The 26898-nt window shown below is 35.5% G+C and overlaps 1 protein-coding gene across 1 annotated transcript in view; it reads right to left on the reverse strand.

The window, feature by feature from the left end:
• The window catches only part of LRPPRC (leucine rich pentatricopeptide repeat containing), an 84409-nt gene continuing 57511 nt past the window's right edge, over window positions 1-26898 (reverse strand). The window contains exons 26-38 of the mRNA XM_015857509.3: window positions 25041-25109; window positions 24686-24776; window positions 22979-23121; window positions 22779-22866; window positions 19113-19236; window positions 15297-15385; window positions 11302-11506; window positions 9109-9248; window positions 8810-8925; window positions 6206-6280; window positions 4786-4870; window positions 1810-1952; window positions 1-516 (exon numbers count right to left, since the gene is read on the reverse strand). Of these exons, the coding sequence (XP_015712995.2) occupies window positions 460-516; window positions 1810-1952; window positions 4786-4870; window positions 6206-6280; window positions 8810-8925; window positions 9109-9248; window positions 11302-11506; window positions 15297-15385; window positions 19113-19236; window positions 22779-22866; window positions 22979-23121; window positions 24686-24776; window positions 25041-25109 (1425 nt within the window). The 3' untranslated portion in view covers window positions 1-459. The remainder of the gene's footprint in view (window positions 517-1809; window positions 1953-4785; window positions 4871-6205; window positions 6281-8809; window positions 8926-9108; window positions 9249-11301; window positions 11507-15296; window positions 15386-19112; window positions 19237-22778; window positions 22867-22978; window positions 23122-24685; window positions 24777-25040; window positions 25110-26898) is intronic.

A 26898-nucleotide genomic window follows, 5' to 3' on the forward strand; every position in this document is an offset into this window, starting at 1 on the left:
TTCAGGGGAAAACTAAAAAAAAAAAAAGATGTGTTTATTTTCTGTACAGATACAGATGAATCCAGAAGATGACGTTATTTACCCTTATACTTTCACTCCCAACTATACTGACCAGCAAACATTAAGAAAGGATAACAGTTCACTGAAATTACAGTTGTGTACCCCTCCGTAAACTTTCTTGATATACATATATTTGGTGAGTCAACAGTAGTCAAAATACAGTTCAAGTTATGGTAGGTGACACATCAAATTAGAAGTAGCCCAGAAAGCAGCATATTTCATTAGCAATTTTAACATAAGAAAAACATTTCTATTAACGAGTTTCTATTGGTTACAGCTATAGAAAGTGCTGTTTTAACACAGTACTTATATTAAAAATTACACAGAACAGCATGCTTTTTTCAGTTTTTATTGAATATTATACTTAATTTCATAAACAACTAAAGCATAAAAGACAGTTTATGATGCTTCCAGTCTTCTTTTCCTCCATTCTTCCGCATAGAATTTGAATGACTCCTATAAATAGAGTGGAATAAACAAGTTCAACATTATTTCAACTGAAAAGTTACTAATTCTGAACAAAGTCATGTACCTTGACAAAAGCAAAACCCATTACTCTCTGTCATGAAAAACTAGATCTGTATTGAAGTCTGTATAATTAAGAGAAATACCAGGGAGAGAGAATAAAAAGAAAAGGAAAACCTTGCCAAAAATGCACAATGAAGCTTCTATTACAAAATGCAATAATATAATCAATTTCATTTAAAAAATGAAAATACTTTTTAACTGCAATCTGCAGTTGTGTCAAAAAATAATAATAATAAATTCCAAGCTGCTTTTAAACACAAAGCTGTACTAGAGAAAAAATGCACAGGAAAATCAGAAGATGAATCATTCCAGTGACTATGAAAAACGTTATTTTCATTAACTACATGTGAGAAATAGACACTCCAGCTTTTAAATAAAAATTTGTATTTCAAGCTATGTCAAAGATGCAGAAAAAAGGCAGCTGTTAACAGGCTAAAACATATTGAGCCAATTTCCTGATTCTTTTTAAAATGGAAAAAACAAGTCACGTTTGTCATGAAGCAGTATGGACAAACTAGATAGAAGCAGTTCTTCAGAGAACTACCGAAAAACACTAATCTTACATTATAAAAATCAGCTAGATGGCAATAAGAAGTCTGAAAAGAGAAAATATAATAAGTCATTATTTAAGACTGTTTCCTTGAAATGATACTAGCAGACTACTAGTCAAAGGAATGATGTGAGAAGTATTTGCGGTCTTGACAGATTTAGTGTCATGCCATTTGTCACCCTCAAACAAGACGTATTTGCACAGTTGCATGCATCTTGGCAAGGCAGCCAGAAGTAAAGCTGCAATACAAAAATAATTCCTCCAGTTTTAAAATCCTATCATACCAATACAGCAACTTGTATTAGATATAAAGCTAGCAATTATTGAAAACGAAAACCCATTAATTGTTTATGAAATACACATTTTGTAAGCCTTTAAAGTTCAAGCACAAAAATGCCCCAAGGACATTTGATAAACATACACCTGTAGATGAATGCCTGATAAGGATCTGGTAGTTTAAACATAATAAGCCCCAAGAGTTTTATTTCCCCAAGTCAAATCCAACTCAAGATTACTACAACTCCTACAGCACTCAATACTTCATACATTATTACCTCCTTTGAGGAGTCTCTGCAGAGATTTAATCCCTATGTAATTATTCATGCAATTTGTTTTATTGACATCGAAATACACAGTTCCGTAGATCTATTTCTTAATTAGGAAATACTCACAGGGGGCTCAGTGAAAGGGACAGGCTCTCCTGCTTTCTTCAGAAAAACTGCTAGAGATTTCAGAGATAGCTCAGGCAGCTGTATATTCTTTTCCTTCGTTTTCTCATACACAGCCTTTACAGAAGCAACGTCCTCATCTAATTCTGAAGAGAAAAAGAAATAAATCAAAACCAACCTTTCCCAGTGATGAAAAGAGGAGCTCTTTCCATGAAGTCACTCATTCCTATTACTTCCCAAGACATATTCTAAGTAATTTAATATATAATATTATGAACATTCTGGGTTTTTTTCCATATTTTATTGTAATTCTCACATTAAGAGAATAAAACAGCCACTGTTCCTGCCTTTCCTTTTATTTGAGACTAGATGAGCTTAAAACTCCCTCAAGATAGACTGAAATCAAGGAATAGGAGCTGCTTGCAGTGACACGACTCTAAGATGTGAGACACAAAGCCATACGCCTCTTTTGGAGGCAAATGACACAAAATACAAACAAGGGCTAAAATAAAACTGATGTTCAGCTTCTAAGAATTCTTAAACATAATTCTGTTCTCCTAAGTACAGGCAGAATGTTGTGACAGCTACAGACACTGGCTACATAAAAACTGTAACCTGAAGGAACAAATAAAAAAGGGCAAGTTTTCATCTCACAAAAAGAAAAAATCCACTTCATGAGCAGAAGAAAATTTTTGCTGATCCATTAACGTTATTATAAATGTTAAGTGCTTAGGTAACCACTAAGATTTTACAGGATATTACATAAATGGCATCAACTGCCACAGGCAATAATTAATCCATTCTTACTTTATCTAAAGTTCTTACTTCTAACAGCTGGAGAGCAGTGAAGTATATTTTCCTTATTCTGAAGTGGAAGAAGGAAGAAACACGGCAGTCCTTTTCCATTGACACACACTTTAACTGTAGACTTTTCTGTTGCTCAGATGTTTGCTTAAGCAGCATCAGGATGAAATTAGAGCAGTCCCCAACAGTTTAACTGTTGTCTGCTGTGTCCTGGTAGCCATACAATTCCTAGTACCTTGTGAGCAACAAGAACATCACTGCATCCAGGTGTTTTTTTTTTCCCTCTCTTGGAAAACTCAAGTATCTGCAGTATTGAGTGCTGCCTCAGCTTTTGTTAACATTTGGAGTGACGTCCTCATAAAAACAGGGGCTACAACAACAGCAGTTCTTAGAGCTTAAAAAGATAAGGATAAAACTATGAAGAAATTGATAAACACACTTACACTGTGTTTAATGGACCACCCAAGTGAGAATGGTATTTTGAATGTTATTTCCTTATTTTAGAAAGAATCTAGTCCTAGTGGTTGATCACATCTCAAGGTGAGGAAAGGAATAAATGCCTCGTTATTTGTTCAATGGTAGATCTGTGCTACATGACCAGTCTTCTCTCAGCTGTGATGTACATGCTATCACATCTTTGCTAACCTCACAAATATTTCATTTGTCCATTTATTTTCATTCAACTTTCTTTCCAATTAATTAGAAATAACAAGACATCTGACTGGAGAATTATCTGTTTTCTAGAAAAAAAAAAAAAAAAGGTGGTACTGAACAGCTGGACTCAGCCCTAATTGAGGATTAATGTTTTAATGCTCAGTAACTCAGTATTTAAATAAAGATGATTTTCTTCAAAGATCTTATTTCTTGCCTTATGGACCAGAATACAAACTAAGTGTGGCCTCCTAAATTTTTGTTCTAAAGGCTTCACTGATGTTCACTTAAACTGACTAATGAAACTAACAAAACCCACCACTGCAGAAAATATCACAGACAGAAGAGAAGGATATAAAGGTAAGAGGTAGCTAAATACAGTGAACATGTATAAGTCATTACATACATGTTGGGAAAGAATACAATAAACACTTCACTCTCCGTTTCCCTCCCAAGTATCCAAAGATAATACCTTCCTTTGTAAAACATTTGTAAGATGGAATAGATAATGCAACAGTATCCTAAAATGAGTCATCCAGCCCAGCCCTGCTACAGTAACTGATGTGCATGGTGTCATGTGATATGGGAGTGGAATCATACACTCTAACCACTGTTTTAGATGTTTAGAGCAAGTCTTAGTTCCATCTCTTTACAAAATGAGAACTTCTGCAAAGTGATTAAACTACAGTGAATCTCATATGCCTTTAACACTATACTTTGGATTTGTTTTTAAAGTGTTTTTCTTAAATATTGCTATTTAATTCCTTTGTGATAGACTGCAATGAGAGTGCTTCCGTCATTATACCATTTTGCTTGCAATGCAAGTGTGAAGTGTTTCCTCCTTGTAATAAAACTGGAGGACTATACTGGAGTCCACAAAGCAAAGAACATGCAAGCAAGCTTCCAACTGAGTGTTGCCAAAGGGGCTATCTGTGCTGATTTCTCACAAGCAAGCATTGCAAAAATATGTATTTAAATAAGCAACTTGATTCTTAGAGCTGTACCCCTCTGACTTTAACGATAAAGAGATTAGTACTGGAAATCAACTATTTACCTAAATCCAAACGAATTAATCTACAATATTAATTTTGGCTAAATTAAAGCACTAACAACAGCAAGGTCATGGCTTTGCACACTACTGATAGAACTAATCACTTAAGATTTTGAAACACTGCATAAAAGAGAGAGATTTTTCATGAAAAAAGGTGGATTTGTGTTAAGAGTCATTCTTTTTTTTTATAGCATTTCTCTTATTCATTCAACGAAGCCTAATGTAGCCTATTTTTAACAGTTTCCTTTAATCAGCTCCCCATGTAAAGGAGTTGAGGCTTCAGTCTGTTAGTCTAATAGCTAGGTCCGTACCACAGACACAACAAACTCATAGTCCCCATCCCTCCACCCGCAGAACCAAATAAAAGTTACAACTTGAACAGTGCAAATCCCATTCCTCTTCTGAAGGTTTCCATGACATTTCTGAATGCCTCATGATTTGTTTTTCATTAAAACCCAATGCCATTAAATTACCATAACATCTTAAGAGGTGCCGGTATGCAGATTCCAAATCTATGTTGTTGGGAATCAGCTCTAGAAGTGTCTCAATCTTCCTTGCCTGTGAGATTTAAAGCAGAGACAAAACAATCATTAAATACAAATAAAACTGCCAAAAATAAAATAATTATTTGTGAACTTTTCAAGAAAAAAACTCAAATGATTACAAAGAATTGACCGTTCAATTGATATAGTATTTACTTTCCAAATTATTGTATATGCTGCTTAAGAACTAGCTAAGGAAACCCAGTAAGCAAAATGAACCAACTATGGGATCAAAACCTTTATTTTCAAGATGACTTGGTTTTATTTTTATTTTTTTAAGGAAGCAATTCACAATTCATGTACTAATGAGAATATGTCAGGATTTCAACCAAATTTAAAAAATCCAAACCACTCAGCAGCCTTCGTCGACCTAGAGGTCAATGGTAGCTATGATCAGTGCTTAAAAGTACTCAGATCACTGACTAATGTGCTTAAAATTGGAGCCTCCCTCCTTCAACCTCTGACTCCAATTTCAAACACACAGAAGTTACATCTGTATCACACACTAAAAACTTCTCTTTGTTATACAAATTCCAGGCCAAATGCTAGAAAATTTCAAAATCTCTGATCTCTTTCCCCATCATTTTTACAATAGAATTTTTAATCTGTAACTGTATCTTTAATAGCAACTTCCACAAAATAAAAACAAGCATTTTCTCCCATCTGAAAATTATTCTTGTTTTTGTATTAACCGTCTCCTGATACTACTCTCCTATGAAAGAAATCAAGGTGTGACTGGTCTATTGTTTTTTTGTTCCCCTTTTTCCTAATACTTTGAAGCAGAATGTACATGGAAAAGAGGGACAGCAGTAGGGCAGGCACATAGCGTATGTGAAATTACAAGGAATAAGCACAAAGCCAGGAATCCAAGCAGATGCTCAAACTAGATACTTGTATAAACCACTGTAATGGGTAACATGAAATGAGTCTTTCAGTGCAAATACAGAAGCATTTAATCGTTAGAGAGGGGCTGAGACACTAACTTGCATTTGTATTTGTATAACCCAGACAACAAAGTAAGTGTGTTCAGGTTGTAATACAGAACTGAACAGCACAATAAAAAAATAAAAGCATGAAATATGTAGTATATAAAGTATGACACCAAAAACACACATTACTTAATTACAAATTACTGAAACAACAGAAAAGTATTAATTACATTCTATTTTTCATTATGCTTCATAAAATAAACTATTCTTTTAAATGTGACTGGCTCTGCAAATTAACCTTTTTTCCCCAATCTTGAGAAACCTCATAAAGCAGTCAACTGTGAAGTATGAGACCCAAAATACTTCAGCCAAAGTTGATTATGTAGTATATGCTACATATGTACATGAAAAAAATATTATACCTGTCCAGGCTTAGATGCTGATTTCACCATAAAATTCACAAAAGCTCTCTTCTCCTCAACTAATCCACCACACCTCTAAAGAAAAAGAAATAGTTAATGTAGCTGCCATGAGTAGGTTAGTGATTAAAGTAAATGACAAAACGTGAACATTTCCAAATGTAAATGTTTAAAATAATATTTTTATACTACCTGGATACTAAGTAAATAAATGACAATTAAAAAAAAAAAGAAGAAGAAAAAGCACTGAACAGAGGAAACAAATTCATTTCACGCACAGTTTTGGTAAACGATGCTTTTAAAATCGCAGGTATAAAGTTTGTTTAAAACAAAAGGGGAAAGAATTAAACTAATACTTCAACGTACCACAAAAACGAGGTTTAGGACTGCAAAAGAATGAAAAAGAGAAACACTATTCCTCTCCAATTATACTGCCAAGCATTCACAAGTGAGCTAGGGATCATAAGGTTAATTATACATTTAATAAGGTGTCAGGGAGATAACTGCTCGTTTCTTTATAAAAATTAAAATGTACAAAGCAAGTTCTCTTTAAAGTATAATTACCTACACTTAAGCATACAAAGGACTGATTTCAATCTCTCTATTTTATAAAAGGCTTTCACTGCAATAGACAGTGTTTGAGGGAGAGAGAGAGAAGCTGAACTTAAAAAAAAAAGTTTGAGACAGAACAGATAAATCAAAAATCTGTTTTACTTGAGAAATGAGGGTAAAACAAAATATACAAGACAAGGCTTTAGTTTATGCTCCTCAGAGGTGTCAGTCTCAAAATTCCTACAGTGCACAGCTCTACTTATAATTTGCAAGGTATAAGTAGCCAAATGCCCCGGAAGAGAGGTATCCTGCATGTGAAAATACACGTTAAAACAATTTGTACACTGAGTAGGTTTGACATCTTCAAATGAGAAGTTTTGCTTTATTCCATAATGAGTGTACTGTATGTGCAATGCTGTTTAACAAGCTCTTTAAGGTGCAGGTGAAAAGCTGATGCTTCATTCCATCAGGGAACCTGAAACAAAATCACTAGCACCCATGTACTGCCAGTGCTCTGACAAAAATTTGCTTCATAGTAATAAAGAGGCAAAACATTCATGGAAAAACTTGCAATACTCTCTACCAAATACGAATTCTGACTGTAAAGAAACAGTCTACTTCCAGAAAGGTTCTTCACAACCCCTTGTCAAACTGAAATATCAAACACTTGATTTTCATCATAAAAGCACTCTCCTGCCAGGGAGTACAACAACTTTGTTGTTGTTCAAGGATTCTGCATTAATTACTAATATTTTAGATTATTAAAAGAAAAATACATTATTCAGATCATGGTCTACTTTCCATTGTCCAAAAGAACAACGAACAGTGGCCAGTGATTATTACTACCCTCTGGTTACCTATTACTCAACACTTGATCCAGAATAACAGGCAATGATTTTTTAATTCAACTCCAAATATCTCTACAAATTTTGTCATTCATGAAGGTTTCAAGTCCAACACTCATGTAACATGAAAAATCTGTGAAACTCTTCTCTGACATACAGTGAACAATGTTATTTCTAGCACTCTGCAGGGCTCCGCATCTAATTCCAGTAGTTGGATATTGCTGTAATAAAAATTACTACTCAGATGACCAGTTGGACAAAACAATAGGAAGAATGAAATATAAATATTCCAGGACAATACTCAAATAACGCATCTTATCCTGCAGCAGAAACCACAATGAGCACACTTGTCAGCATGTGTTCCTCCTTTAAGAAAGGTCCTGGAAAATCATGAAGCACTTGCTGCAAGAAGCAAAGGTGTTCTGTAACAGCTTAAAACACTCAGCTAGTGAGCAAGTAGCATTCATGACCAAGAGCTGGTAGCAGGCCCCTGTTTAAGGCACCCCAAGTAGGCCACAGAACCATGTGGCTGTTGAACTGCCAGGAAAAGACTGACTGGCTGGAGCCACCAGTGCTCAGCAACCACTGCTCATTCTGCCTCCATCTTGGCTTTGTCCAGCTCTGCCAAAGCAGAGTGAACACGGTCATCGTTCCCTGACAGCTACTAAACTGAGCTGAGATTGTCCCCCAGAACAGAAGCTTTTGTCTTTCAATGCATGTGTGACACTCAAGTGAACAGAAAGTCATTCGCTCCTAATAAATCTTGAATACAGCTAATACATACAATGTTATAAAAACATATAATATCAAGGCAACAAACAGCAAACACTTCTACTTCGGGAACTGTATCCACAAGAGATGTATCAGGTTTGCAGTATTTAAGAAATTATGTGATGAACAGCAAGGAGATGGTTAGCACTGTCTAACAGAAAACTTAAAAAAATATTTGTTTGGGGTAGAATTTCATGCAATATACCTGCCTTCATTTCCTTCATGTTGTTAGAAGACAAAAAGCTTTCTGACTTCAGCACCTACTGCTTCTGCTTGTACTAGACTATCACATGTTCAGAGTCATTTCACTGTGTTATTCATGCTGTAATTCAAAAGCATGCTAGTATTTGCCTATGCTCCATAACATCTCTTTTTCATAATTTCTCAGTTTACCCTTGAAGAGCGCTATGCATTTCTGTACCTCTTGTTATGTCATTACCTGTAGTAGAGATCTGGCATCATCCACTCTGTCTGCACTGACATATTGAAGGAAAAGATCTGTGACAGGTCTGTAAATTCCAAACTGATTGGCTAGTCGTTCTGCCATCACGCCAACTACAAAATGATAGAAAATATTAGGAAAACAGAAAGGAAATAAGGAAATTCTTTGATTGAAAAGACACTTTTGTAAACTTTAGTGGCATGATTTATGCTGACGGAGCAGATTTTACATGTAATAGCTCTTCTGTAGCACCTCTGTCTAGTCAGAATATTTAAATACAACTGCAATTAACTTACATTTTTCCAAAGCTGGCTCTAATCCTGTCTCAGACACCTTTCGTAACAAAAAGGAAATACTTTTGACAGGTTGATCAGGATTCTGTGCACCAGAGATAAGCAGAGGCTCAAGGTATTCCACCGCAGCATCAAGGTCATTGCTGGGAAAAAAAAATATTAAACTGGCTTGATTTCTGAAATCAAGATTTCTAAGCCTATAGAAGCAATTATATTTAAATTTTTGTTTCTTCCATTAATACTATACTTCCCAGGAATGGCTGATTAAATGTGACTTCATTCAGATATTGTGAAAGTGAAGCCATTTACGAATAAATAGGTAAATTATCCTGTGAGTCAAATTTCTGAATTACCTTTGACCTTTAAGAACACCTACGTAATTTTCTTCCCTTGTTTAATAAAGAAGAGTTTTAGTTAGCTGCTTTATGTAAGCGTTCTGTAAAGTCAGATGACAAAAATCAAAACATTAACAGTATCTGAATAATTAATAAAGACAATGCACGTATTTTTTTATGCTATTCAATTAATTATTTAGGCAACTCTTCCCATTCATGCCCTTTTTGGATGCAAAAAATGATACTAAATGCCATCTGGCCATTAGCCTTGCCTAAATGCCTTCATCTTAAAGCACAGTATAGAAAATGCTAATTAAATAATGTAAGAAGTATTCATTTAAGTGAAAGCTGTACTTCTAACGACATTTCTATCAGTCCACTCTAAAAACAAATTTAATTAAGAAGAAATCAGAACATGGTAAACGTTTTTAGGTGAAGCAGAAACACAGAACATTTGAAATCTATGAAAAATGCTTTGAAAATGACATCAGATTTACAAATGCAAAAGTACTTGTAAGAACTCTGCAGGTTTTTGTGGTTTGCAAGGTGCAGCTTGCAAGATAAAGTAACAATATATAAGGTGCTTGTTATTTGTGCCTCTGCTAAGTGTTTTCATACAGCTAAACTAGATTTGGTATGGGAGAAGAGAAGTTGATGCTGCTTGCTTAAACTATATCTGTATATAGTGAGTTACTTAACTACTTCTTTAGCCAATCTGATTCTGGTTATGAACAAGTCATGACTTTGCAAGCCTTTCAGGACATGGAAATAAAAAAAAAAAAAAAGCAGCTTTGGAGACTAGTCCTGAACTTCTCTCTAGATTGTTTTAATTTAGGAAAAAAAAAAATTAAAAAAAAAAATCAATTCACTCCTTCTGTGTGCCAACGGCCTCTTGGATCTAAGTATCTACAGATATAGTTCCTTATGGTTTTTCAGAGGCTGAAGACAGTGAGCTCACTACTGGAACCACCTTGCACAGTTCTCCTTCAATTTAAATCATCTTGTTTTTCCAGACACTTCAGCAAGTATACTCTCTGGTCTGGTATGCCCAAGGCAATGAGGTATCTCTTACATACTACACAGTTATTTAGCTACTAGACAAAGGAGCTCTACCTGATGAAGCCAGTTTGAAATAAAATAGGAGGATATGTAGGCTTACTTATAGAAAGTGAGTGCTATGAACTTTTATCTGAAAGTGCTTCTCTCATGCAGTTTTAAGGGAAGGATAAACTAAGTATGGCATCACCGTATCTACTACAATAAAAATTCTGGACAGAGTAATAATAAAATAAACATTTGAATGAAAGAATAATCCAAGTCTGGTGATAACTGACTGGATGGAAACTGCAGCCTAGAACAGTACAGGAGATAATTTTTCCTCAATTTTTCAATATTGAAAAAGGTGTAAAATGACCCAACAGAACTAGATCTGGGCTTTCCCATTTTGAGGGTAAACACAATCATATTTTATCATTTCAATTACTGAAACAGTTTTTGTTTCTGTGCATAACCTGCACATGCAAAGTTCCAAGTTTTTTTTTGTACATATTGATGAAGTAACTCTATTTGATATGCAGATTTCATAGAGATTGTGAGCTAACACCAAGGACAGCACCTCATGTGAAGTGCTGAACAGAAGTATCAAAGCTAATTACAACAGAGAAGAATTTATGATCTCCCAAACACCTCACAGCTATCCCTATACTACATTAAATGATTTCCAAATCCCAAATGCATTTGTTAAAAAAGACCAGAACAGAACAGCACAGTACTCAGCCTGGATTTTTAGCACCTAGGATAATAAGAACGGAAATAGAATGAAAATAAGTGATTTTCCAGGGCAAGTCCAGGAAAAACTTACTTCTTCGTGTGAGCCAATGCAATAGCATTAGAAATTAGAGAGGAAGACAGACCAATTGATTTTGTGATGCTTTCCACCATGTTTTCAAGTGCTTTTAAGCTTCTCAGATCTCCATTCATTGCTAAAGCCTGAGTAAGAGCAATAACCGCTGGTCTAGAAGGCAACAAGCCACTGTCAAGCATTCCTTGGAAAGCAGCAACGGCATCTAATGAATGAGAGGACATAAAAGAGAATAAATTCATATCTTAGTTTAGAAGATACTTATGCAACTGATATCGTTAATTTTACCCTCTTAGAAACTTGTATAGAAAGCAATTATTGTGCTGAAACGATGCCCCCAAACTGTGATAGAAAATTATAACATTTACACAAAGAACTTTCAACAGCAGTGTAGGATACAATAATTTAATATTTACTCAATAAAAAAAAGCATTAAAGTACGATTAACATTTAATTATTTCATTTTAACATTCAGCTCAGGGGAAGCAGCAGTGTCATGTCTTCCCTTATGACGTTGAAGTCAGAATGTTTGTGGTTTGCTTTTCTCCAAACAAGCTATAATGAATTTGCTTTAATGAAAATAAAAAATATTGCATACTTAAGAACTAAAATTTTATTTGAAAAATTACTTCACTATTGAAATGGCTTAAGTGTACTTTAAGAGTTCACCAAAACTTTAAGTGAACAATTATAAATAAATGTATGGGATATGCTTCCATACAAGCTTCCACACAAACTAAAAACTGGACTTGCTACCTCAAGAACTGATGATAGCAATCACCCATGTTAAAAAACCCCCAAATCAGACTTCTGTCTGTCTGTCACAAATTCCCACAGCCCAACACAGATGCAGTCACTCTCATTTATCCAACAAAAATTCACGTCAATTTACATTATAGATGAGCAAACACGCACAGTGACATGACCCTCTGGTAAAACATCTCTTACTCCTTACCAGCAGAGGCAGGATTAATCACAGATAATAATTATCATACCAAGGGATAACACTTCTAATATAACATACACCCACTTGAACTTCACAGCATTAACATTCCAATTCAATATGCAGGTACTGCAGAAACCAAATATTACCTTTTATAAGAGAGGAAGAAAAAACTTCCTGTACGCCTAACCTTGTTCCCAATGCATTTCCCTTCTGACCCATTTTTTCTTTCCTTTTTCTTGTTTGGGGAACATCAGGGGCTATATTACTCAAATCTAAAAGCAAACTTAACACACCACACATATAATGTTCATGTTGTCTTCTGCCTCTAAGTGTGGACAACCTTTCAGCTTGTAGCATGATCAGCCTTCTCAAGAACAAGGATGGAGAAAGACTCAGAAGTTGCACGTATGTACTACTACTTTTTTTCCTTAAGCAAAAGCACTCACTACTAATCTGAACTCATAATGTAATCCCTTTAATTTAATTTTCAGTACTTAAAAGAAGCTAACTCTGTTTGTGAAAGTCTACCATCTAGCTTTAAAAAAATTTTTCCTCTAAGTTTCACAAATTCCAGACGATATAGCTCAAATTTTGATTTTTCAAATAACCCAAATTCTTGCTAGAAGATATAAAAGCTCCTTTGAGGATACTTAGGGAGCTATGTGATTTATATTATTATTATTAAACTGTAGCACACTATATAGTAAAGAAAGATGGTGAACTCTCTGAGGAAGTGATAAAGTGCGCAAGTTTTGCAGAAGTGAAAGCTCAAGTGGTAGGTGTGTCTGCCATCACAAGACGCAGGTGAAACTGAACTCTCTATATTAAGATTTCAAAAAGACTTTGCTCTAAAATTGTTGGGTAATCATGTGATATGATCAATATGGCCAAAACTTTTAGGAGCTTGCATTTTCAAAGATTCACTTAAAAAAGTAATCTTTAAAATATAAACAAGGATAATCTCTAAATATTCCAATACATTACCAAAAAATGCTTGTTCAAAGCACAAAGTAAAAGAAAATAAAATAATGCAAGTTCAAGCAATTCAAAAGACTTCTTGAAAAGCTTTCCATTGCATAAAAGGTAACATTTCTGGAGTATAAGAAGTGAGAGGTTTGAGGTGGCAAAAATCTAGGATTCTAGCTAAAAAGAAAGCAGTTAAAGGAAGATTGCCTCAGTAGAGATACTCAGTACTCAATATCAGTGATTCCTGAAGAAGAGCAGATCTCAAAGTGTAATATTTAGGATCTGAACTGGCAAACCTTGGTGTTACACCAGAGAGAGACAAAAGCTGAAAATTATAGAAGGACTGCTTCAAAAGCAATGCCTCCCTTCTCTTAATACATTGGCCCTAAAACTCAGAAGAAGATGTTGGTGTTACAGAAGAAGAGGTTGAACATTCCCATCAATATTCCATGACATTTTGTTGCCACGCGATAGATAACAGCAGGGGACAGCATGACAAAATGGTAACTGCAATGGAAATGCAAACAAAACAAGCACGTGTCATTGAAAGCAGCACACAGTGACATTCTTCAACACTTGCTGAAAGTTTATGGAGACCGAACAGTGGACATGCACACAGAGAGACAGTGGGTGGTACGTTTCAGAAGCAGCTACAGTGAGTCACCTCCACTGGTGGAGGTTTTTACAAGCATGGCATGAAGGCTCATGTTTAGTACTGGTAGTCACTGCCATTAGCTGTGCTTTTTCCCACTGAAAGAGAGCACTTTGTAGCTGAGATTTTGCTTTATCAAATAGTGTTATTGTGTCCTCTGTATCTGTTGTTGGTTCCATGGAAATAAATAGGAGACATTACTTTCAGAGTGACCTACATAACAAAATCAAGCATAGGATTTAGGTGAAGGATTTGAAAGCTGCAAAAGTAAGACTTGCCAATGCAGTAAGTAATGCAATTGTTCACCACAAATACTTCAGTTGATGACACCAGTCAGTGACATCAGGCTGAAATGGGAAGGAATCTGAAATAAGAGAAGTTATCAGCTGCAGGAAAGACCGCAAAAAAATATCTAAATGCTCATCCTGAAGTATTCTAATATACCAAACATTACATGCATATGGACTATGCAGGAATGCTAAAAGGAAGATGATAATATTTACTGATGGCACAGTCAAAAATGCACTTTCTGGTGTGCCTTGTGGTATGAAAAACATCAGTGCAATATAAATTTTTTCATGTAGCTCCTGTAATGCTACAAGAAATTGTTGAAAACATGTACTGTACTTGCAGAATAGTAAAGAACAGCACAGTAAAACTACACAGTTGCAGAGTTCTCTCTCACAAGAGTTCTGCTAAATTAATGAGCATGTGAAATGTAATGCTGTAGAGCAGAACACTCTAGGCTGCAAAACCTGTGCTGAGAAGTAAAATAACACAACTTTGAACTTGACCCACCATCTTGTTGTGCACCCTCACTTACTCTTCAGCCACCATTTCCTCTTCTATCACAACTGTTACGTTAAAATGAAAGTCAATCTTAATATTTTGTTACTGTTGGTACTGAGAACTATTAAAAAGTATTTGATTAAGTTTTTAAATCAATATTATAATCATTTAGTGCACAATCATGCACATTTAACAGTCAATTTAACTCATCCGGTATCTCACACAAGCACCACAATATGCAAGAAACAACTGCTGGGAATTGTTTCAGATGCTCTAAAGTATGTTAATTTCCAAAGCAAAATGACTTGTGCTGTGAATTTTAACGCACTTGAAAGCCTGTACTTTCTCTCGTTCTGGAGCACAAATTTTGCATGTCTGAAGAGCCGTGATTCATCTTAAGAAAACCCATCTTGTGTTAAATGGAATGGAAACTGGACTAAGTGGTCAAATGACAAGTACATTCATATTCAAGCTGTATTATAAATGCATGTACAGTAATTTACGTCTCTCAGCTACCACAAAAGGCTCTTGATAAGCAGGTAATTTGCTAAATGGACTCCTTTATCCAAGTATTCGAAGGGCGTTACAAGAAAAATCTGCAGAGGCATTAATGTGACGTAAAGGTCAAGCATTGTGACATACCTTTCAAATAATCCCGCCTAACTTGCGATATGATGAGGAGGCTGCTGGCAGCACTGTTCAGTGTGAAGCCCTTGATGTGGGTCTCAGCACTAAAAGAAGCAGACATTTAGAAAGGAATTACTGACATGCTTCTGATACGATAATAAATGGTTGAGCACCAAGGTGAAATTATAAAAACTACTGTTCGTATGTTAAAAATATTGCTGCAAAATATCGACCTGGAGACAGCTTTTGTGTTATCCTGTCAATGGTTATAGAAGGATAATTTTTTTTTGCATTCTGACAGATGACAAAGTTGGAAGTGAGCAACAAAAGAAACAAAGTACAAGATTTTTTTTAAACAATCGGTTCAGATTCTTGAATGCTGACATATTAGATGACTAAAATAACTGCATGCCCTGCATTGTTCTGTTGTATCCGAAGCTGGATACTTTTTCTTCTTTTTTCAATAGTCACCATAATTATAAAATGTAAAACTATTCTTTCAGCAATAAAAATGAAACATTTATTTTCAGCGCTGTATATTTTAAACATAAACTAAAGCATATTATGAACTAACACCATATCATTTGGTTGATTAATTTTCAAATTTCTGTCATCTAGATGTATACGGATTTTTAAAGTGAACATACTACATTTGCTGCCTTAGCCGTGGTAAAATTGCATTTGGTTTATCGATTCTTTATCTCCTATAACACTGCAGTTCACATACCTGCAGTAAAGAGAATCTTTAATAACAATGCCAAAGCTTTTCTATCAGTCTGGAAATTAGTCACGAGATACTAATCAGTCTTCACATTCATCTTATATTACAAAACCTCCCTCCCTGTTCCTCAGTGACGTATAGCCACACTTTTAATCTATGAGGATAACTTTACAAATGTTAATTTCTAGATTACTAAATCTCTACACAGAAAAGGGGGGCATCGCCATTTACCATATCAGCAATCAAGATAAACCTCACTGATCATCCAGTGGCAAACAACTGAGCAGCCTACCTACTTGAACTTATAGGCTGAGCGGATTGGGAGGTAAGCAGGGTCATTGCTAAATTATTCTCCTCAATCCCAAGAAAATCCTTCACATAGTACACAATATGACTATCCTCTCAGTCACTTTCAGCCTCCCAGGCTCACAAACGCAGTCACTGGACTCAGGATTTTCTTACTCTCCCAACCAATCCTCTTAATCCCTGCCTAAGCACCCACTGCTCAGTTCCGCCTTTATTTTTTTTTTTTTTTGCCTTTGTCCCATCTGTCAAAGCCCTTAAGTCAACAATTCATGCATGAGACTGTAAATTACACATAACAAAGGATTTACTTTCTCCAATCTTCCAATCTTTAGTGTGATTAAATAGATGTTAGCTACTATTACAGAAGTAATCCATCACTCCCATACTCCTAAATTTCTACTTAAAACTTTGAGTAAATGCAGTAAACATTCCTCCAAACAGTGCCAGAATGCCAAAGCAACCAGGCTCGTACTGACCAACAGATCAGTAACCTCCTGGGTTGATTTCTGTGTACAAGCGTGTGCTTTATTTGTTTCCAAATGCAGAGCAAGAATCCAATTTCCTTCTACCACATCACCACTTTCTCATTAAAGTTTCTCAGCGCTGGTAACAGCAAGGAAGTTTGAAAATAATCTAACCTTTAAAAAACATGAATTACTTATTCTGTTGTCTATGCTAATACACATTTAAAGCTCTCTACACGTTATTTAAATTTAAAGGTTGGCTACGAGCAGAGTAACAAGAGAAATATGTGCGCTTATACAAATGAAGATGGCTTTTGTGTATCTTATGAAAATATTGGGAGTTGCACAAGTTTCAGGCCACTGCACACATTTAGGCTTTGTAGGAATAATCTCTTTGTAATATAAGGTTGGTAAAATTGCCAAGCGTGCAGAAATGTGTGCGAAACATACACATTTGCTATTCCAAACCACGTGAGCACACAAAATCACTTCCTCTATTTCAGTGAATAATTTAAAAACTAACAGACGTTTCAAAATGCTTGATAAAAGCATGACTTTATTATTACAAAAAGGGATACACAAATAAACACTGTAAACACCGCTAATAGTAAGCATTTTCTGTCTCGATGTAACAGTGAGCTGTTACGGGCTTTTTAGAATGTCATTATTTGGCATTTCTATGCTACGAGATTGAAAATGAGAGCTCTGAAAAGCACAGTGGTTATTACTGTGGTTGGATTTGACCAGAATTGCTTAGTAAATCACGTTTTCCTTTTTCCTAAACATCTTGAGATTCAGAAGCTTCATCCCTAAAAATACACTTCAAACTTCTTCAGTCTTTAACATCTTTATTTTCTGCAGTTTGCAACCTTTTAAGGATTGCCTAAATATCTTATTATCTAAATCAAGAACTCAGAATTGTCAATATCAGGAACAAAACACTACATCCTTTCTGTTCTTCCAATCTCCAAATTAATGCTTACAATACAACAATACTTTATGCACCTTCCTTACAAACACATTTGAGCCATGGAGAAGAGAAGCAGCACATGCATACATATTCAATCAAAGGTTCAAACTGCTTTCCAGAAGAATCATTCAAGGTATCTTTTAACATATAAAAGTTTTTCAAAATGTTTAACAGACTACCTGAACAACATTCCTTTTACTTCCAAACACGTCCTATCATCTTCTTCAATTTTAAAAATAAAAAATAAAATTCTTACCAGTTATTCTCCTTTTAGGGAACACTATTAAATAAACAGTTTGAGTTCTTCCTTTATATAAACCACATATTCAGAAAGCACAAACATTCCTTCCTATAAAGCTCTGTTACAGATACCGAGTTGAAGAACTGTTGACTGTGCTTCTGGATGCAAAACTTACAATGACAGTTCATTGGTCTGGACAATTTTAAAGAAAACATGAAAATAACCAACAGCTTTTTACACTATATTGTTCCTGGAAATCATAAACTGAGTTGACTCTAGAAATTGTTAAGATTTTTATACTGTCCCATATATCACGTGAATTATTCCTACAGGCACATTCTAATTCACTGTATTCTGTCAGAATATGCTAGATGAGAAACACTGTTCCTGTTTTAGCTGAAGAAACCAAAGGAAATTAAATTGCCATATTTCTATTCTTCTTAAATCTACTATGATAACAAAACTTATTTTGAATTCTATAATCTGAAGACACATTACAAGCTATAATGAAAGCAAGTGGTGTGCCTTGCAACTCACTAAAGGTTAATTTGATTCTGATGAATCTAATAATGCACGACAGCAGGTTGGATTTATTTCAGAAGTGTAAGAGTTGGATCTAAGGTTTATGGTCATCTCTTAGCCACTGGCAAAACAGTCAAATGTACCACTTTGCATTTGGCAGGCAGCCAGCTGCCAGAGAGTTTGGATAGGGAAGGGCACCAGCAGGGATGGGGATTGAGGAGAAGGCTCAGGGGCAGTTCAGTGATGGAATCTTGTCTGTTTGGATCTTGCTATAAAGGGGAAAAGGCAGACTGCCAGAAGGGGAGACTTTCAGTTCTGATGCCAAGTGCATTTGCTGATACTGTTGGCTGAAACGTGCTATCAGCAAAACATGCTGTCTCTCTAGTACGTTTAATACATAGCGCCCTAACGCCTCATGTGGTAATGAATTACATAACTCCTAGCTAGCAGTCATGACCTGTTTTCCCATTGAAAAATATGGATTTTGCTGAAAACAAACCCAAAATTATTTAAAGACTAAAAAAAAAAGAAGCACCGACAAAACCTCCAGAAACCCTAATCAGCAAAAACTAAAAATTTAAATCCCCCAAACACAGAAAAGTCTTACATGTGCTTCACGTTCATGGCTTCTTCAATACAATCCAGAGATAACAAAGCTTTTATGAGGGTGTCATAAGTACGATACTGATAGCTGCTCTTCTCTTGGCTTTTCAGGAAAGCATCGTAGGCCTCTAAGAAAGAAAAAACATAAAGCCCAAATGAAGTATTGTATTACTATGGAACTGCTCATAGAAAGAAGTAATTTTTTTCACTGAAAAGGTCCCTCTGAAATCCATTCAATTTCTTACATCTTTGAAAGCAAAGCTGCTCATAACAGTTCGTTCAAAAATGCTTGTATATACCAATCAGCTAACATGTACCTCCACAGAATAAAAAGTTTGCTACTGCTGGTTTACTATATATGGCTGTTGCTTATATACCAACACAGTCAGCTAGAAGGGGGAGACTCAGGATTTTTAAAGCAACACCTAATTCTGGGGTATACAGTTACAGTATCTGGTGCATGATCACAACAGCGTTTAACAAATAATATAGGAGGTGATTCCAATATGGGGAGATAAATTATTTGGCTACGACAAGATTTATACAAAACATACAATTTACAAATATACAGATATTTAACAAGTAAACTACGCTGCGTTTGTTTGACTGATTAACAGTTTTATTTCATGCATTCACAATAACTGTCAGTGTATGAAAAGATGTTACCAAAAAGGGGGAAAAAAAAATGATAAGCACATTTTCAGTCATTTATTTTTCTGAAACACGATTATGCAGCTATAAACACGCAGCTAAGACTACTGCCTAGGCTATAACATGCACTAGAAAGCAGTGCAAAGAACAAGTGAGCTGTTACATCTAAAACTGACTGCATTTTTCCTATAATAAAACTTAAAAATATAAATCTCTTTGGTAATTCAAATCTAATCCACAATTACCTTTTAAGCAACTTTTTTAGAAATAGACAATCACTACAAATTTCATCACAACTATGTAGCAAATTATATTCCTTTATTCTTTAAAAGGAAAGATGAAGATTGCTCATATGAATCTTATTGGCACTAGAAGCATCACATTAATGGCACTTAGTACAGTGTGTTGTGGAATTTGAAACCGCCATTCCCAAAGCTTAAGTGCTTGGCATTAAGCTGTTCTACTTAAACTTTTTCAACCAATAAGCATAAATAAAAACTTCCCGAAATGCAGGCACAGAAGTAACCATGTATAAAATTAAATATTAATAACAACATGCAAACTCTTACACCGAGTTCATAATAGAGCTAATACTGCCATCCCAAACCTACATTGGACACTTTGAGCTATATTAAATATAGATGAGCAGATAATGGATAAGAATATCACAGTAAAAACTAAGTCCACTTCCATGTACGTGAGACCCATGGGTATGAAAGATATGGAGAGAGACACAAGAGAGATGGAGAGATAATATGATTGATGTCTGACATTACAAAAGCGACTGCATTGTCAACCAAAAGACCAGTAAAACAACAACAAGATGACATAGAAAAGGCCCGAGATTCCTCCCCCATGCTCACTTATCAGTCTGAGGTTAAAGCTTGGCCTATTGCAACATGCTGAATTCTCTTGCCTGCTCAGATACTTAATACCAGCATTTGTAAAGGAGCGTTCTCACCTAAATCCAGTGGCTTTCTGTTATTTGAGATAACTGCAGACTAGCTCCTTTTGTTAAGAAAAAGGTAGGTGAATGGTAATGTTTCTTCTTTCCACTTGCAAAAGTCTACCTAAATTCTGCTTTTTGATTATAAAAAAAAAACAACACCTCTTTATGCTTGGAGACTCCAAATGCCTTTAGACAGAGCAACGACTTCATTCCATGTCTGAATATTCTCCTCTATGTGGATGGGGTTCATCACCCACCAGTGGACATGATATCAAGCACATATTACTATCAATGACCCTAGTCCACAAAGTATAATGTCTGCTTCATGGAAATATCTGTAAATCTTTTTCTAATAATCAGTTTAAAAGAACCGGAATTCTTTCGTTTTCCTTTTTCCTGAATGTTGTGTTTTATATGTCATTTTCAACCTCAGAATGATTATCCTATTCATATTAGATTTTCTCAACTTTGCATTACAATCTTGCAAGTAGCATTTTTCAGCTACACCTAGGCATACTGAGACTTATGTCCAATCAACTCATTACTTCTTCAGGTACCATCTACAATTGCTGAAGTATATTTGCAATCAAGACAGAAGTTTCTTGGTTTAATCATATTATGTTATACCACTTATCTTAAGTAAAAAAGTTTGTCTAAAAAGCGACAATTTAAGAAGAAAATTTCAGCTTTCAAGACAAGCGAATCTGTTTCAGCAACTGTAATTGTTCGGGATATTGTAACGTTATTCCCTAGAGTCAAGTTCTCATACTGCAGAATGAGGATAAGAACAAAATCTGATTTTGAAAAAATAAAGCACTTCAGAGAACAGACTTTCCTTAAAATATTAATGTTATGTCTACCATAATATACAAGATCGTACCCCTACATACAGAATATGCAGAACGCACACTCGTAACCAGCACGCTTGGGATTCAATATAGGAGGATCATTTTACTGACAACTGAAGGTAGCTGCATGAATGATTAACAGATTTTTCTTTCAAACTCATAGCTTAAAAATCAGTGGGTCCAACTTGTAAAATACATTGATAACACCCAGAGAAGAAGAAAACCAGACTTCTGGTATTTATAAATATTCATAATTCAGCAAAATATATTATTTTAGTCTATTTCATTCTGTTTTCCGATCTCTTTTCAAGTGAGACTAAGTTTTCTATCATAGTATATGCAAAGACTTCCAGAATACTGTTACCCCGCATCTTGGCTAATGCTAGAAATGGACTCTCCCTTCAAAGGTCCAGTTATGCTAATTCTCATTCTGTGACCGTGTTTTTGAGATGAGACGGAAGTATGAGATGCAAGCAGTATTCAAAGCAAGGCTGCACCAATGCTCAATACAGCAGAAGAATCACCTCTTTAGAGCAACGATAATCTCCATAGCATAGATGAGATTAAATTAGATGACACTAATTCTTTTCTTCATCAAATCTATGTCTTAAGTGATCAGACATAGCTCCAAAATCTATTTTAGATATCTGTTCTCCTTTCAAGACTACACTGGCAGGAACAAATCCAAAATGTTTGGACCACTTCTTCTATTGGATAACTGCCTTCCCATGAACACGTCCCTGCTATTTCACTTGAGAACTGTAGAGAGAAGGATGTCTTACAACATAAAACTTGCATTCAAGAAGTAGATTTACTGGAAACTACAGAAACAGCTGAAATACCAAAACGGTATTTTCATCATTGACCCTGTGCATGAATTTAGCTTCCTATGTTTAATAACTACAATCAGAAGTCTAGAAAATGTGTTAAACTGAATATTATAAATGACAGGCTAGTAAGACTTATATCTTTTTAAAATTCAAAACTTTACCGCAGACTGACTTTCAAGCGTGCATTTAGAGTCAATAATTCAAATGACACTTTAAATATTTTTGCATTTGCTTCTCTCCCTTCAGGCTTTGAAGCAGAACGTTACCAAGTCACACTGTTAGGTAACTTTTCAAACATACTAGCAAAACAGTAAGCAAACAACCATTGCTCAGTATTTTATCAAAACCTAAATCTTAGAACTAAGGCGACAGAAACAGTGGATTCATCTTACCTCTTGCATTGTTATTCTTGCAAAGCATCCTTATTTTTCTTTCTTCAAAATTAGAAAATCCTGGACTTCTCATTTCATCTTGTCTAGCCTTTAAAACAGAAAGGTTATTTAAATTACTATAATCCTGTTTCTTCACACGTATCAATTGAAAGATACATATTCAGCAGTATTGTTAGCTAGCAAAGTTGCACTAGAATTACCTTAGGGACCTCAAATGGGACAACTTGACCATTTTTCTCAAATATATCAGCCAGTAATCTTAGTGTTTTCTCACGAGGAACAACATTTTCTTCTTGAATTTTAGTCCACACAGCTTCAGCTTTTCTCCAGTCAGAGTTGTTATCTGAAACAAGATTCAAGTCTTCAGATAAAAGCAAAGTTAAAGCATACATACATATCTGAAGTCACATTTACGGAAAATACTTCATTATACTTCACTTATATATTTCTGCTTCGTACAATAAATCTGAAAAATTCCAAACTATTATTACTCCATACATGATGGAAACAAACAAAAAACAACAAATAAAACAAATGATTGATTTTAAGGACTAAATTACCCTGACAGTATTTTAAGTCCAGGCTATTATGGCAGTAAACAGAGGAGAATATCTGACACCTTTACACATGCTTGCTTCTGCCAACTGCAGCAAATTCAGCCATCAATAGACAGATATGGGGCCTGAGGACATTAAGTAAAACAGGTAGTTGAAAAACGTGGGTTTATTACTATATGAAGAGGAGTATGCTAATGACAAGGGTGAGTTTAATTACTGTGTGCAGCTACCTAACTGACAGGCCTCAGAAGTGTGCGACATTGTATGAAAGCTAACATTTAAAAGTTGTAGAACATCAAACCTTGGAACAGGTTATTCCTCAATTTCCAACTCTGGAGGAACAAAACACCTTATGTGACAAGGCCATGATCTGACTTTACTTCAAACTTGTCCTAACTTTGAGAAAGGATGAGGTCAAACCTCTTTCCTTCCTCTTATCCTACATCTTGAACTAGATAGCACATGTGACTGACTTATAGATCTTAAATTGTGGCTAAGGTGCACAATGACTTCTCTCTACTGTACTTGTGCAAAGGGCAGCCTTGATAAATAGTTTAAAATGGCTGAAAGCAGGAATGTGCATGGTTTTTGTCTTTCATGGTGACAGAAACCCACAAATGTTTTCCACTTCTTTGAGTAGATGGAATTGGTTTTGTCTTTTCAAAGAAGAGTGAAGATTTTGTGTGACAGACTTTGATAAATTCTATCTTCTTAGATTCTCTTCCTAGCAGGCACACTGTCATACTTAGTCACTGCCAGAGGTGAACAGGATGATGGTGGAGAAATAGGAAGACTCCCTCCTGTTGAGACAAGATTGCTTTTCAGGCCAACTCGATTTTCAAGGGTGAACCAGTATGTGCAAAGCCAGAACTAGCTAATACTACAGTTTGGTTTTTAAGCTTTCTGAGGCTGTTGAGGAAAAAAAACCAAACCAAACAAAACACACAAAAAAACCTAAAAAGATAAAAACTCTCTGTCCATTTTTTGTGGGGAAATACTCGTCTCCTCTGCTTGTGGTTATGGAGGTCTAATATTGCTTTGTTCAGCATAATAACATTGCTAGTTCTAGTAATCCAAAAAATACATGAAGAGCAGTCTAAAATCATATCAAGCTCAAATGCAAGCTTTCCCACTGCCCAAGATATCAAGTTGCTCAATATACAGACACAATACAAGGTTTAATTTTTCTGAGAAACATAGAAATCCCTGACGCACTATTTTAAAATGTCCCAAATATTTTGTGTACAACATTCAATCTCAAAAACACAAAATGTTTTCATCAGACATTTCCCATATCCAAACACAACAGCAAACACACTGGAACACAAAAAAGGTTACATGATAACTTACCACAAAGCTGAAGCAGGTAGTAGTACATCTCATCTCTATCACATTCAAATACATTCTGAGTTAATTCTACCAAGTTCTCCAGAGTCTCCATCTTTAAAAAGAAAGGGGAACATCATTACAACGTAGACAACTATTTTTCTGTGTATGTGTACTTGCTGTGTATGTGTACATTCTGTGTGCATTCATCTAAGATATTTCTGCCTAAGTACACAACAGTTTACACAGAGCATTAAGTTCGACTCTTCAGTCTGTCACATGTCCTACCAGCCCCCCAAAAATCTAACAAAATATTTCAAAATAATTATTAATTAAATATAATGACAGTCCTAAAGAAGAAAAGAAACAAGCCACATACCTGATTACCTGATATACACCTCTTTGCAAACCACTGCAATCTTCCTGAGTGGGCTCTCAAACCAGGTGTCTGCAAAATCATTTTTCCACAAGAAAAAGAAAACACATTACTTCACACAGAACATTCTAAGCTAAAGAAAACATAATACATGTACTGTTAATAAGTTTATATATTCTTTTTAAACCTGCAAGAGACTACAAGCTCACAAATAATCAAGTTAAGCTGCATTTATGTCAAGTTTAAAAACTGGAGTCATTTTATTCAAGACATTTTCACTTTTGGTTGAACAATGCTGCATCTGCACAGGCAAAAAGTACTGCTTCATAATATACTTCAGATGAACTGAAGTATTATGTAAATTCTATCACCACAGTAAGAGTATTATTGCTGTTATCCACCGTAATTATTTACACTACTTATGGTAAAAATTTGCACCAAATGTTTCCAAACTTCTTTTGCTACGCTCAAAAACATGAGGGTACAGTGTACTGTACTAGCTGCAAATGAAGACAGTAGGTATACTAACTGTAATTCCTACCCCAGAACAGAGCAAAGGCTTACTCTATGTCCACAGAAGAATTATGTTTAATAGTTAATAAGCCACAATTCTTTTTGGTGTTCATTTTCCCAGGTTAAAAGAGCCTGTTTGTTCACTTCTTCATTGTTTTGATTGGGTTATCAGCCACAAAATACATGCTCAAAGAACGTCCAGATCCTTCTGAACTCCACTTAGAACAGACAACCATGCTGCTCCTTCTCATCTCCACATCATCTAAACAAACATATCATTTCCTCCACTGTCAATTGCAAAATTCTTAGATAAACATAGCAAAATTCAAAATTCTTTACGAAGCATGTTGCAGGCATCCCATTACTTATGTGCACTGTGTCAAGAAAAAATGCTGCAAGAAAACTTGCATCCAAACATTCATCATTTTTACCTTTGACACTGTTTCAAGACTATCTGAATTTACTTTCATTATAGCCTCTTGTTTCAGCACAAGGATTGCTTACAGCAAGAGATGACTGCTTCCATTTCAAGTGACCAGATTTGAATGAATACAACCCAAAGTGACGTCAGGGAAACATCTTTCTTTTCTATCTAGAAACATGTGTTTTTTCTCTTGATGGGTTATAGCTGCTAATGTTATAAGAAGTCTCTGCTGCTGAAATGTGAAGCGTGATTTCCAAAATTCAAATGCAATTTCGCATAAAAGGTAAGAAGCAGCTTGAACAAAGAGCTGTGACAAATAGAGTCTTGGATCCAAAACAGTGGAAACAATTACTGCTGAAAAAGTCAATTAACCTTCCCTCTTTTTTTTTTTTAACGCAGACAAATAATCTCCTTCCCCTTGTCTTCTCCAACAGCACAATTATTACCATTACAACTTCCTGAAATAACTCAGCACCCACTGAAGAAGCATGTTGAACTTCACTTAAAGACCTTAAAATTTGCTGAAGAAATATCACAGAATCACAGGATTGTAGGGGTTGGAAGGGACCTCTAGAGACCACCGAGTCCAAACCCCCTGCCAAAGCAGGCTCCCTACACCATGTCACACAGGAAGGCGTCCAGGCAGGTCTTGAATATCTCCAGAGAAGGAGACTCCACCACCTCCCTGGGCAGCCTGTTCCAGTGCACCGTCACCCTCACTGTAAAGAAGTTCTTCCGCACATTCGTGCGGAGCTTCCTATGCTGTAGTTTCATCCCATTACCCCTAGTCCTATCCCCACGCACTACTAAAAAGAGACCAGCATCACCACTATGGCCCCCACACCTCAGGTATTTATAAACCTGGATCAAGTCCCCTCTCAGCCTTCTTTTCTCAAGGCTAAAATATGAAATGGAGTATGCTGC

The sequence above is a fragment of the Coturnix japonica genome, chromosome 3, assembly GCF_054131305.1.
Source record: "Coturnix japonica strain WE chromosome 3, WE-NBRP24, whole genome shotgun sequence".
Classification (NCBI taxonomy): Eukaryota; Metazoa; Chordata; class Aves; order Galliformes; family Phasianidae; genus Coturnix; species Coturnix japonica.